This window comes from Hypanus sabinus, chromosome 24 (genome assembly GCF_030144855.1).
Source record: "Hypanus sabinus isolate sHypSab1 chromosome 24, sHypSab1.hap1, whole genome shotgun sequence".
Classification (NCBI taxonomy): Eukaryota; Metazoa; Chordata; class Chondrichthyes; order Myliobatiformes; family Dasyatidae; genus Hypanus; species Hypanus sabinus.
The window spans coordinates 14,691,677-14,705,757 of record NC_082729.1 but is presented as its reverse complement, the minus strand read 5'-3'; the positions used below and the strand labels follow the sequence as shown (position 1 = coordinate 14,705,757).

Below are 14,081 nucleotides of genomic sequence, written 5' to 3'. Positions count from 1 at the left end.
AAATCCTTGGACCGTCTCCTCTGTGAGTGAACGCCGGGATCCAGTTCCCGGTCGCCTGCAGAGCATAGCTCTCGTTTATCCCAAGCCAATCAGCCTTTCGAGGTTTGCTTCAAGCATTTTCATTCAGTCCGCTTGCGGTGAACGCCAGTGACTCCTCGTGCTCATCTGTAAGGAGGCAAAGGAGGTGTGTGGACTTGTGAGCGGAAGAGCTGGGCATTTAACAAAAAGACGTTGTGAAAGTAAAGTCAGATATTTCACATCCCACTGCTGTCATTGACACGAGATCTACAGCTAGTAAGGAACCTAAATAAGTGTAACTGTTGCGCTGGTTCATCTATGGAAACATTGGGTGGCGGGTTGGAGATACGTCTCTACCAAAGGAGGTGTAAGGTGCTCCTTCCCTCCGCTAGCCTGCAGGTCACTCTTGGGCGAGGTGGAGCACCAGCTTAGCCCCACTGATCAGGATCACATGACCGGGGAGCAGGTGGTGGACGGCCGTATGAGCAGCCGGTGCATATCACAAGTTCTGGTTATGCAACCACTGACGACAATCTCTGAAGAGTATTGATAATGGCTGGGGTCACCCGTCTCGTAAAGCCACTGCCCAGAAGAAGGCAATGGCAAATCATTTCTGTGAAGAAATTTGCCGGAATAATCATTGTCATGGAAAGACCATGATCGCCCATGTTGTATGACATGGCACTTAATGATGATGTCGTATGACATGGCACATAATGATGATGTCATATGACATGGCACATAATGTTGATGATGACAACAATGTAAACAATGACTCTCTGTCTGTGCTGATCTCAAGTTGGAGCATTGTATTTGACCTTCAGAACCACAGTAGATGAGGAGGAAAGTCCCATTTCTAGTTCCCATTCGAATTCTGATATGTCAGTCCGCAAGCTCTCCTACTGCCACGATGAGGCCATACTCAAGTTGGAGGAGCAACACCTCATTCCATCTGGGTAGCCTCAAACCTGACAGCATGAACATTGATTTTTCTAATGTCCATTACTTTCAAACCTCTCTCCTTTCTTTCTTTTTCCATTCCCCATTCTGACTCCTCTCTTAAACTTCTCATCATCTCCCTTTTGAGCTCCTAATCCTTCCCATTCTCCCATTGTCCAATCTCCTGACCTATCAGATTCTTTCTTCTTCAGTCCTTTACCCTTTTCCACCTTTCACCTCCTAGCTTTGCACTTCAACCTCCCTTCCCCCGTCCACCCACCTCCTCCCCTTTTTGGCTTCATCTATCACCTGCCATCTTGTGTTCCAGCTTCTTATATTGGCTTCTGCCCCCTTCCTTTCCATTCCCGAAGGGTCTGTGCCCGAAATGTTGACTGTTTATCCTCCTCTATAGATGCTGAGTTCCTCCAGCATCTTGTGTGTGCTTACAGCCTTGGCTGCTTTTTTTGTGTGTGAATTGGATGGCCATGAACTTGAACTCAAATCTCGAGTGTTCAAGGGCCACAGCACACTTGAGATGAGATGAGTGGAAGGCTGATGAATCCGATGAAAACCCACCATAGGGGCACATTCCACAAGGCAGAAAAGCCAATGAGAAAAGGTATTCAAAATAATCAGGAGCTCTGATCAAACAGAAAAGAAGATAGCTTTTCCACTTCCAGGAGGACCACTGACTGACCAAAGATCACAGTTTAAGATTAATTAGCGGGATTAGCAGAGCGGAGAATAGCTGAAGTTGGTCCAGTCAAAGGTGATGACGGGATCAGCATATCGGAGAGAGATTGAAAATCTGGCTGAGTGGTGCCATGACGACAACCTCTTGCTCAATGTCAGCAAGCTGATTCTTGACGTCAGGAGGAAACCGGAGGTCCATGAGCCAGTCCCTCATGGTGGGATCAGAAGTGGAGAGAGTCAGCAGATATAGGCTCTTCAGAGTTATCATTTCAGCAGACCTGTCCTGGGCCCAGCACGTAAGCGCAACCACAAAGAAAGCACAACAGTGTCTCAACTTCCTTAGGAGTCTGTGGAGATTCAGCATGGCATCTAAAACTTTGACAAACTTCTGTAGGTATGTATTGGAGAGTGAATTGACTGGCTGCATCACGGCCTGGTATGGAAGCACCAATGGAAATTCCTGCAAGAATTAGTGGATATGTCCCGGTTCATCACGGGTAAAGCCCTCCCTACCGTTGAGCACCTCTACACGGAAACGCTGTTGCAGGAAAGCAGCATCCATCCAGGACACCCACCATCCAGACCACGCTCTCTTCTCACTGCTGCCATCAGGGAAAAGTTACAGGAGCCTCAGGACCCACATCACCAGGTTCAGGAACAGTTATTACCCCTCAACCATCAGGCTCTTGAACCAGAAGGGAAAACTTCACTCAACATCACTTGCCCCATCACTGAACTGTTCCCACAACCAAATTACTCGTTTCCAAGAACTCATCATCTCTATTCTCAATATTTATTGCTTATTTATTTATTATTATTACTTTTTTTGTATTTGCACAGTTTGATGTCCTATCAGCGTTTGCACATTGTATTTTACTCCGTATTGTTGGATGCAGTCTTTCATTAAGTCTATTGTATTTCTTGTAGTTACTGTGAAGGCGGAGCAAGAAAATGAATCTCAGGGTGGTATATGGTGACATTTATGTACTCCGAGGTTTCAAAGGTACATTTAATGTCAGAGAAATATATGCAATATACATCCTGAAATGCTTTTTCTTCACAACCGTCCACGAAAAACAGAGGAGTGCCCCCCAAAGAATGAATGACAGTTAAATGTATGAACCCCAAAGAGCCCCCTGCTCCCCTCCCGCCCGTGTGTAAGCAGCAGCAAGCAACGATCCTCCTCCCCCACCAGCAAAAAAAAATCGGTACCCGCCACCGAGCACTCAAGCGTTCAGCAACGCAACAGCAAAGACAGACCTTACTCGTTCACCCGGTATTCGACATACCACAGGCTCTCTCCCTAACAAGGGAGAAAGCGGTGTCTCTGTTTTACTCCAATAATAAATCCACTTAGAACGTTGAAAAGTGTGTAGAGCTCTGGAAGATTCAAAGGGAATTTCTGAAATTGTTTTCAGGTTAGTATTTGAAAAGAAGTCGCAGGACTCTGCGGAAGAGCATGGGCTCAGACCTTGTGGATTTTGCACGGTGGCCCATATGCATTCCGACATTTTAGAACTGTGTGTTCTAGACACCCCTCCCCCTCTGCACCACCCCTGCCATCAGGGTAATTAGAAGAGATGGAATGAAAACATATCCTATCAGTGTTTGCTGGCTCCCTTGACTGGAAATTTGAGTCACATTTACAGTAGATTACATGCAGAGCCATCTGGCAAAAAAAGAATAAATTCCTGACAATGCTGTCTCTTTATTCTGTTGCAGCCTATTTTAATTATATGATATCCTTCAACTATATATTGCAAGCCATAGACACAGTTTTGACCCAGCCAGTACTTAACATACATCTGAAGGGAATTTTGCTAATGCCTAATGGGATTTAAGTAACATTGCCTAAGCTCTCTGTACAACATATCTTTTTTTTTCCTTCTGAGTGATTTAAGGCAGTGGGTTACAGGGAACAACTTTACTGCGCTCCCAGTCTGTGGGAAAGAAAGTGCGTTTTAAGTTTTAACATAAACATTATGAGTCAGTGATGGAGTGTTGGCTGTGTTACCCAGCTGTGCATTCCTGCCTCATCCTAGGTCAGAACACACTGTCCTTACTCTGTAACTTTATTTGGATGTTTGCTCACCTCTTATTTATTTCTACTTAAGCTTCATAAAAACAAATGATTCAGTAAGCCGAGTTGATTCTCCTTGTTGAAAAGACTCCGGCCCACTGAAAGTAGATTTGTGAGCTTGACTCAGTGTCTGAGTACAGTAGTCTAGACAGGCAGATACCCTCATAACCAATAATAGTGCAGATGCTAATCATGGGGGCGGAGGCGTTTAATAGATGAGTCAGATACCCATCCATGGTCTTGAGAACTTGTCTACGTGGTCGCAAACATCACCAGGAAACGTTGGAGATGGGTTGGGCACGTGATGAGAAGAGAGGCCAACTCCGTCACCAAGACAGCACTCCGTTGGACCCCTGAAGGAGACTTGGGAGACCGAAGACAACTTGGTGCCAAACCGTAGAGGCAGACCTAAACCGCATCTGGGGCACAGTGGAGAAGATGGCCAAGGACAGATGGAAGCAAGAGACAATCCGCAGATGCTGGAAATCCGAGCAACACACACAAAATGCTGGAGGAACTCAGCAGGCCAGGCAGCATCTGTGGGAAAAAGTACAGTCGGAATTTCGGGCCAAAACCCTTCGGCAGGTCCGACAGAGATGGGGGGCCTTCATTGCTGCCCCAAACACCAGTGCAACAGGCAGTAACTACTGACGTCCATTGTCTTGAGAACTTGTCTACATTGTTGTTCATCCTGATGATTGAGAGATTAGTCTACGATGGTATTCATCCCAATGTTGGGCACAGTTTCTGGGGAATTTGTCTCGACCAGGGGCAGAAGGTCCTCTCTGCTAATGGTAGCGGTCCACGGTATTATAATGTTTGGGAACCCCTGGTCTAGACTGATGTCAATCTCAATGCCTCCAGAAGTAAGCGAGACTGGTATCCACCCTGTAGGGCTTCCAAGTTTATTGCCTGTCAACTGTATACAGCCAAACGAAACAATGTTCCATTGGACAAAGGTACATGACACAGTACATATAACTCATGCACGTAACACAGATGTAATATTACCACTATTAAATTACCAAATAATAAGGTACTTTTGCGACAAAGTTAAAGTTCAAAGTAAATTTATTATCAGAGTACGCATGCAAGTTAAAAAGCAAGAGGGATAACACTACTGGCGCTTTGTTCATGATGAGACTCGGGTGGTGACAGGGAGTTCAGTAGTCTCATGGCCTTGGGGGAACAAGCTGTTCCCCATCATAATAGTTCTTGCTCTAATGGTATGGTTCCTCCTGCCTGATGGTGTGGGCGTTGGGGTGGGGGTCAAGGAGATTTTTTGATGGATGACAATGATCATTGACAACGCTAAGGGCCAAAAATATGCAGCTCTCCTGATAAATATGTAAATATGTCGAACTGTCAGAAGACGGTGGGGGTGTTTTAGTAAATGACAATAGCAGAATTCTTTATTCTGGGTCAAGGATCTCTTTTTAGTTTGAAAGTTTATCCTGGTACAAGCGAGGGATAAATCTGCAGGTGCCGCAGGCCCGAAGCAGCACAGACAAAATGCTGGGGGAGCTCGACGGGTCAGGCAGCACCTGTGGAAAAGGGTAAACAGTCGACGTTTCTGGGCGAGTCTATTCTTCAGAACCGAGAAGGAAGGCAAGGATGGGAAGGAGCGGGGGAAGGTGCCTGGATAAATATGTGGGGGGGTGGAGGGGAAGGAGGATAACTGAAAGGTGATAGGTGAAGCTAGGCGGGTGGGAAAGGTCAAGGGCTGGAGAAGAAGGAATCCAGTAGGAGAGGAGAAAGGGAAGGAGGAGGGGCACCAGAGGGAACTAATAGGCAGGTGAGAAGAAGTAAAAGGTCAGAGTGGGGAATGGGGGGAGTTTTGTTCCTGGGAAGTTAAATTCATTGGTATATTTTGTCACATTGTGGAGATAGTGATCCTACAAAGATTCAATCCTATCCCATTGCCTGAACTGAAGTCCTCATTATGACTGCCTCAAAGCATTAGAAGGGAACAATTTTATTACAAAAGATTTCAAGCCACTGGCAATGGTCCCAGAAGTAGGGGTGTTATGTGTTTTAGAGAAGCAATCAAAAGCCATTTTTATATAGCAAGAATTGACTGGCCAGTGGCACATTAAGGACCTTCAGGCAGTCTAATAGCAAATAGAGGGCCAAGGTGCCGGCCCACTGACCATCTGCTATTTTATTGGACAATTATGGGATAATGAGCAATTCCCGTGGAACGTTGCCCACATGCAAAGGAAGCTGTCGGAAAGCCCGCCTGCTCCCCTTTTTTGCATTCTGTGAACTAATTTAGCCTTCAACAGTGTCAACCTGCCCCACAGGCATCATGAAATTGGATTTAACCCTCTTATAAAATGAGAAAAAGATCAGGGCACCGCTTTCCTGGAGTCTGCCAGATATACTTTGGCCAGACGATTGTCAATCACAATGCTAATTACTCGAAGGCATCTCACTCTCAGTGAGGTGAAGGGAACTTCGACTGTTTATTCACTTCCATAGGTGCTGCCTGGCCTGCTGAGTTCCTCCAGCGTTTTGTGTGTGTTGTCTCATTCTAACCTGTAATGGTATGGAGGGTAAAATGTGTTATGTTCCATTCAAGCGACAGTTCATTTCAACCACGACATTCCTTCCTCTTCCGCCCTTTGCCTTCATACCACTTTGCATCTCCCAGATTACTTCATTCCCCTTCCCCACCCACCTACGTTCCCCCTTATCCTGCTTTACCTAACTCCTTCCCTCACACCCCCAACCTTCTTAATGTGGCTTCTTGACCTTTCCTTTCCAGTCCAGATAAAAGGTCTCGGCCCAAATGTTTATTCCCTTCCATAGATATTGCCCAACACGTCAAGTTTGTGTGTGTAACTGTCAACTCTTTTGTCTTATGAAGTTTATTCACCAGCAAAACACTGAATCAGATCTTCATAAATTATTTACAGTCTCAAATTCAAATACGACATCACCATCTATGACACATTCAAGACCCCGAGGGGCCTTCTGTTCTTGGAAATCTCCCCTGCACTCATAGAGACCACGAGCTTCTTGTCCAGGGACACTGCAAGAGGGGCAGGCAAAATTGGCTTTGTCAGAGCCCTTGACTTCCTACAACATGGATCTGGGAAGTCTATGATAAACACAGGAGATTCTGAGGTTGCTGGAAATCCAGAAAAACACACACAAAATGATGGAGGAATGCTATTGAGAGATGCTGCCTGACCTGATGAGCTCCTCTGGCATTTTATGCATGTTTCTCTGGACCATGGGAAGTTCCTATAATGGTATTGCAATACCAAAACAGGGAGTATTAGGAAGTGTGCAACACGATTCAGTTGGCGGGGTGGAGACACGTCTCTGCCAAAGGAGATGTAAACGCTCCTTCCCTCCGCTAGCCTGCAGCTCACCCTTGGGCAAGGGGTAGCACCTGCTTAGCCCCCCGATCAGGGTCACGTGAAGCCATGGGAACAGGTGGCGGATGGTTGTTTGAGCAGCCGGTGCAAATTTCAAATCCTGGTTATGTGACCACTGGCATCAGGCAGAAAATCTCTGAAGAGTATCGATACTGGCTCGGGTCACCCATTTTGTAAAGACCCTGCCCAGTCAAAGGCAATGGCAGACCACTTCTGCAGAAAAAAATTGCCAAAGACAGTCATGGTCACGAGACCATAATCGCCCACATCATACAACACGGCACATAATGATGATGTCATACGACATGGCACATAATGATGATGCCGACAACAGGGATATGGATGGTTATTAGGCTGTTGCTGGAAATAGCTCCAGGGCTTTGTCCAAAATTACATGGCAGATTCAGTTGAACTTTCTTTTGCTTTCCTCGTGCACTGCCAGAAATGTGTAAAATGAGCTTGGTAACAACATGGAAAGTTAGTGCCAAGCTTTGAAGAACTGGATTATTTCAACAATGATTGGGTGCCCAGCCAGGGCTCTTGTTATCACTCAGATTGAACATCAAACTCCCGAATGCTCTGAGTTGCAATAGCTAACTGATACGCTGCTGGGTATCGGGTTCAACCACATTCAGACAATCGAAGACAGAAAATTGGTGTCTCAGCCTGCATTCAGTGATTTTGAATGTTTGACACAAAGTTAACCAATTATATTTTCACCTGAGGTGAAATCTCCCTCTGCAACTGAATTCACTTTTAGTTTAGTTGTAGCTCAATCTACACTTAGTGGTCATTTTATTAGATACCTCCTGTACCTACTACAATGGCCATCGGGTGTACGTTCATGGTCTTCTGCTGCTGCCCGTCCATACAGGTCACGTCTTCAGAGATGCTCTTCTGTACTCCGCTGTTGTAATGTGGAGTTACTGTCGCTTGAACTAGTCTGGTTATTCTCCTCTGCCCTCTCTCATTTACAAGAACTACCACTCACCTACTTTTTTTATGCTTTTCGCACCATTCTCTATAAACTCTAGAGACTGTTGAGTGTGAAAATCCCAGGAGATCGGAGGTTTCTGAAATACTCAAACCACCCAATCTGGCACCAGCAATCATTCCACAGTCAATGCCACTTTAGATCACTTTTCTTCCCATTCTGTTGAACTGAACCTCCTGACCATCTCTGCATGCTTTCACATGTTGAGTTGCTGCCACACGATTGGCTGATTTAGATATTTACATTAACAGCAGATGTACAGGTGTACCTGATAAAGGGGCCAATGAGTGTATATCTGTAGCATTCAATCTTTCTGTTTGACATACCTAAGATCATATTAATATCATCATCATCATTGCATGCTATGTCATATGATGTGGGCGATCATGGTCTTCCATCTGAGAAGTTGAAAAGTCCGAAACTTTTGCCTGTCCATCCCTTGATGTTACTCACAAATATCATGCACTGTCGATATTCCCTTCCACCAATTTTTCCGGTTACTGTAAGAGGTTTGAGCTTTCCTCAGCACATGTCCCAGAAGTCCCAGTGGCCATTTCTGACTGATGCTATCAGCTCTCTTCTCTGTCCAGCTTTTCGCACCACTTCCTCTTTTTTTATTCCGTTAATATAAGGGATTAAAATCATGGGGGTGGGGGAAGGGGAAGGGGTGGTCACTTATGCTAACTGTGTGATGGAGTATATCTGGCTTCCACAACAAATTAGCCCTTTCCCGATCTTTCCTGCCACATTTCCCCGTGCTGTGAAATAGGAGCCAAGCAAATGCAAGTGTTAAATCCTGTGACTTCTCTCTTGGATTTCAGATGTATCGCACATCCAGACAGACCCAGGACCTCGCAACGTTAACCGATCTGGAAGGATCAGGGTCAGATGATGAAGATGAGGGATTTTACTCTGGCTCCGGGGGTTCGGGATGTAAGTTGCAACTGTTTAGCGTGTTCTCCATAATGAATCTGTAGAATATCGATTACCATTTCTAATAAGAAAAAACTCAAAGTGATCTAACGTGCCTTGGAAAACCAATAAGCAAACACATGTTGATTACAAATGGCATTCCCTCTGTTGAATTGTATTCATCATTGAAACTTTTGCTCTTGTTCCCGATCTGTTTATCTTATTTATTTTTTGATTTAGGGGTCCTTTGAGCAGCACCATCCCAGCAAACCCCAACGGCATTGATTTAACCCTAAGCTAATCACGGGACAATTTACAATGACCTATTCATCCACCCGGTATGTCTTCAGACTCGGGGACCCGCGCAGGTGATGGGCTTAGGCAGTTTAAATGGCTTGGCATGGACTAGATGGGCTGAAGGGCCTGTTTCTGTGCTGTACTATGACTCTATGAAGTTCAGACTCCTTACAGAGGGTGCTGGGAATGAACTCTGAACTCCAATGCCCTGAGTTGTAATAGAGTCGCGCTAATTGCTAAGCGCCAATGAAGGGTGACCTTCATAGAACATAGAAACATAGAAAATAGGTGCAGGAGTAGGCCATTCGGCCCTTCGAGCCTGCACCGCCATTCAGTATGATCATGGCTGATCATCCAACTCAGAACCCTGTAACTGCATTCTCTCCTTACCCCCGATCCCTTTAACCACAAGGGCCATATCTAACTTCCTCTTGAATATAGAGAATGAACCGTCCTCATTCCTGTGGCAGAGAATTCCACAGATTCACCACTCTCTGCATGAAGAAGATTTTCCCTCATCTCAGTCCTGAAAGGCTTCCCCTTTATCCTTAAACTGTGACCGCTCGTTCTGAACTTCCCCAACATCGGATACAATCTTCCTGCATCTAGCCTGTCCAATCCCTTTAGAATTTTATACGTTTCAATAAGATCCCCCCTCAATCTACTAAATTCCAGTGAGTATAAGCCTAGTCGATCCAGTCTTTCTTCACATGAAAGTCCTGCCATCCCAGGAATCAATCTGGTGAACCTTCTCTATACTCCCTCTATGGCAAGAATGTCTTTTCTCAGATTAGGGGACCAAAACTGCACACAATATTCTAGGTGCGGTCTAACCAAGGCTTTGTACAATTGCAGTAGAACCTCCCTGCTCCTGTACTCAAATCCTTTTGCTATGAATGCCAACATACCATTTGCCTTTTTCACCGCCTGTTGTACCTGCATGCCCACCTTCAATGACTGGTGTACAATGACACCCAGGTCTCATTGCATCTCCCCTTTTCCTAATCGGCCACCGTTCAGATAATAATCTGTTCTCTTGTTCCTGCAACCAAAGTGGATAACCTCACATTTATCCACATTAAATTGCATCTGCCATGAATTTACTCACTCACCTAACTTATCCAAGTCACCCCGCATCCTCTTAGCATCCTCCTCACAGCTAACAACACCGTCGCCCAGCTTCATGTTATCCGCAAACTTGGAGATGCTGCATTTAATTCCCTCGTCTAAATCATTAATATATATTGTAAACAACTGGGGTCCCAGCACTGAGCCTTGCGGTACCCCACTAGTCACTGCCTGCCATTCTGAAAAGGTCCTGTTTACTCCCACTCTTTGCTTCCTGTCTGCCAACCAATTCTCTATCCACATCAATACCATACCCCTAATACCATGTGCTTTAAGTTTGCACACTAATCTGTGTGGGACCTTTTGTCAAAAGCCTTTTGAAAATCTAAATATATCACATCCACTGGCTCTCCCCTATCCACTCTACTAGTTAACATCTTCAAAAAATCTATAAGATTGGTCGTACATGATTTTCCTTTCACAAATCCATGCTGACTTATGAAGGGTCTTGGTCTGACATGTTCACTGTTTAGTTCTTTCCATAGATTCTTCCTGTCCTACTGAGTTTCTCCAGTCTTTTGCGTGTGTTCAATTGAGCTTCAGCTCCGGAGATTTGGGTTCGATTCTGACATTGGGTGCTATCTGTGCAGATGACACCCCGACCTATTCAATCTGGCCCAGCAATTCGTCCAAATCATCCAAACCTCAGGTCATTCCTTGCTCTCGGATGCAGTGCCCCACTTTGTTCTTCTTTGAAAGCATTTTCGTTTGTTGAATGCCAGTCTCAGTCTTTAGTCTTCCACCCTCCCTTCCAGCAGCCCCCATAGGATCTCCTATCAGAGATTATTGGATAGTCATGTTGATAATAGTCATTGTACAACTCCATCATCCACACCTATCCCTTCACCCACCTTCCTTTCCCAGGTTACTGGGGAGATGGTGCTAAGAATAACGAAATAGGACAGGAGTGCATGAACTCTGACCAAAAATGTTATTTCAGGAACGTAGAATTTAATATTATAATATTGGTGTAATTTTCATTACATTCATGACTTTAGTGAGTAGATTAAGGAGATTTAGAATATTGGAGAGTCAGTGGAAGTGTTTTTGGATGAAGAACACCCTTTCACAGTTAGCCCGGCTGGGAATAGTAAAAACATCAGCCCACAAGAGACTCTGCAGATGCTGGAAATCTCGAGCAATACACACCAAATGTAAGTCAAGCAGTGTCTGTGAAATGGAATAAACGGTCGACATTTCAGGCCGAGACCCTTCATCGGGACTGGAAAGGAGGGAGAAAGGAGCCAGAATAAGAAAACGGGGGGGAAGGAATGCAAGCTGGCAGGTGATAGGCGACACCACAGTAAGAGGGAAGGTGGGGCGAAGAAAGAAGATGGGAGGTGATAGGTGGAAGAGGTAAAGGGATGAAGAAGAAGGGATCTGATTGGTGAGGGCAGTGGACCATAGAAGGAAGGAAGGAGGAGGGGCACCAGGGGGAGGTGATAGATAGATAGTTGCTTTATCGATCCCAAAGGAAACTGCAGTGTCACAGTAGCATTACACATGCACAGATATACAAATACAGAAATATTAGAAGAGAAGTAAGAAAGATTCAAAAATAAGTTACCTCAAACACCCTAGCAAGAGGGGGTCATCACTTCCCTGGCTATAGGTTGACTCATTATAGAGCCTAATGGCGGAGGGTAAGAATGACCTCATATAGCGCTCTTTGGAGCAGTGCAGTTGTCTTTGTCTATTACCAAAACTGCTCCTCTGTTCAGATGAGCAGGTGAAGGAAAAAGAAGGGGTAACCAAACAACACAAACAAAATGCTGGAGGAACTCAGCAGACCAGGCAGCACCTAAGGGTGAAAGTACAGGCGACTTTTTGGGCCGAGACCCTTCAGCAGTCCTTCCAAAAAATTTGTTTGTAAGTTGATAACAATGGACATTCATGTGTCGCTTGCTGGTTATACACACCTAAGTCATTGTGGGTGAATGAGCACTGGTGTATATATCTAGTGTTTGCACACTTGTTTAACACCAGTAACCAAAGATGAATTTCTCTCTCAACTGAGTACCTTTGTATAATTTTCATAATTAACTTTTCCACATTTTTATGACTTTATGACATTATTAATGTGAATGAAATTGGACAAAAACTCAGGAAGTGAAATAAAGACTCAGCAGATTAGCCAGCATCTGTGGAGAGAAATGCCAACTGAAAGTTTTTGGCTCATCAGAGATGGTCACATCTCGTTCTTGTTCCGCATACCTTTTCTGATAAAATGTCATCGATTGAGATATAGATTGGTTTCCTCTGCGTAGACGCTGTCCAACTGTTGAGTACTTCTAGAACTTCCCTCTTTTTATTACAGATCCTCAGCCCCTGCAGTATTTAGCTCTTGGAAATGAATTTGAGGCAACTCTGAGTCAAAATTGGCCCCGTTGACTTTGTAATGAGGAATGCCTGTAGCGCAATCAAGGCACAAGAGACTGCAGAGTCCGGAATCTAGAACAAGAAGCAATCTGCTGAAGGAACTCAGCGGGCCGAGCAGCATCTATGGGGAAAGAAATTGGCATTTCAGGTTGAAGTCCTGCATCAGGAGCTTTGGACCCCAAACCTTGATGATTCCTTCCCCTCCCACAGATCGTGCTCAGTCCACAAAGCTCCTCCAGCAGGTTGATTGTTACTCCACGTGAGCACAATACCCTTCTTTGTCTTTTCCCAAATCATTTTGCCTGAACCCTGCTGATGCACTTCCCACTTCCATGTTCCCCAATCCCATACTTCTGACCAGAAGGGCAAAGCCTGATGTATCTTGGGAGTCCAGTGGTGTGGACTAGGTGGCATCAGAGTCGCTGGCAGTGCAGTGAAGAGAGCCCGCCCCAAACTGCTCTGATAGTTTTGGCCACTGGCACCATCCTGCCCTACTTGGCCAACTGCTAAAGCTGTCATTGATGCTTAATTAATCCCGTAGTTACGTGGGTTGAAGTGGGGCCAAATGCCAATCCACTGGATTTTTTTTCTTTTCAGGCACTTATCTTGGATTTGATTGTCTTTCCCTTTTTGTTTGGAGTTACAGTTTGGGTAGCACGTACTTCATCCAGCTGCTGGTGTGATGGCGCCCACAATGAACTTCGAGGCAGGCGGTCGTGGGTTCAAAGCTGGCCGGCTCCTTGCACGCTTTCCATCTGTACTGGGTTGAGCGTCAGGCTGGCAACTTGGCCTCGTAAAGAACAGACAAAAGTACTAAAGAAACGGCAAAGTTTCTGCCCGATGCGGACAAAAAAAATGTACTTCATACCCTGTTCTGCCAATCAGGTCTCCCTCCTGATTCTGTTACCCATCGACTTAAATCTGTGTTCTACCACTGGGAACTGTAGTCCTGACGAAGGGTCTCGCCCCGAAATGTTGACAGTTTATTCCTCTCCATAGATGCCGCCTGACCTGCTGAGTTCCTCCAGCATTCTGTGTGTGAGTGTGTGTTACTTTAGATTTCCAGCATCTGTAGAACCTGTTGTGTTCGCCTCTCCTTCACCACGCCAACGCAAGTTTGGTTCTGATCTCTACGGAATCTCTTCTCAACATTCTCTGGTCCAAGTAGAACAAGCCCAGATTCTACAGCCTTTCACCCATGACAAAAGACCCTCATCCATGCCGACATTCACACTTAACTCTTTTGCATCAATCT

General features: G+C 45.3%; 1 protein-coding gene across 2 annotated transcripts in view; it reads left to right on the top strand.

Moving 5' to 3' along the window:
• Positions 1-14,081, top strand: part of LOC132380492 (syndecan-3-like) — a 287,981-nt gene that overhangs the window by 248,882 nt on the left and 25,018 nt on the right. For both annotated transcript variants that reach the window (XM_059949350.1, XM_059949349.1), the window contains exon 2: positions 8,932-9,043. In XM_059949350.1, the coding sequence (XP_059805333.1) occupies positions 8,932-9,043 (112 nt within the window). The remainder of the gene's footprint in view (positions 1-8,931; positions 9,044-14,081) is intronic.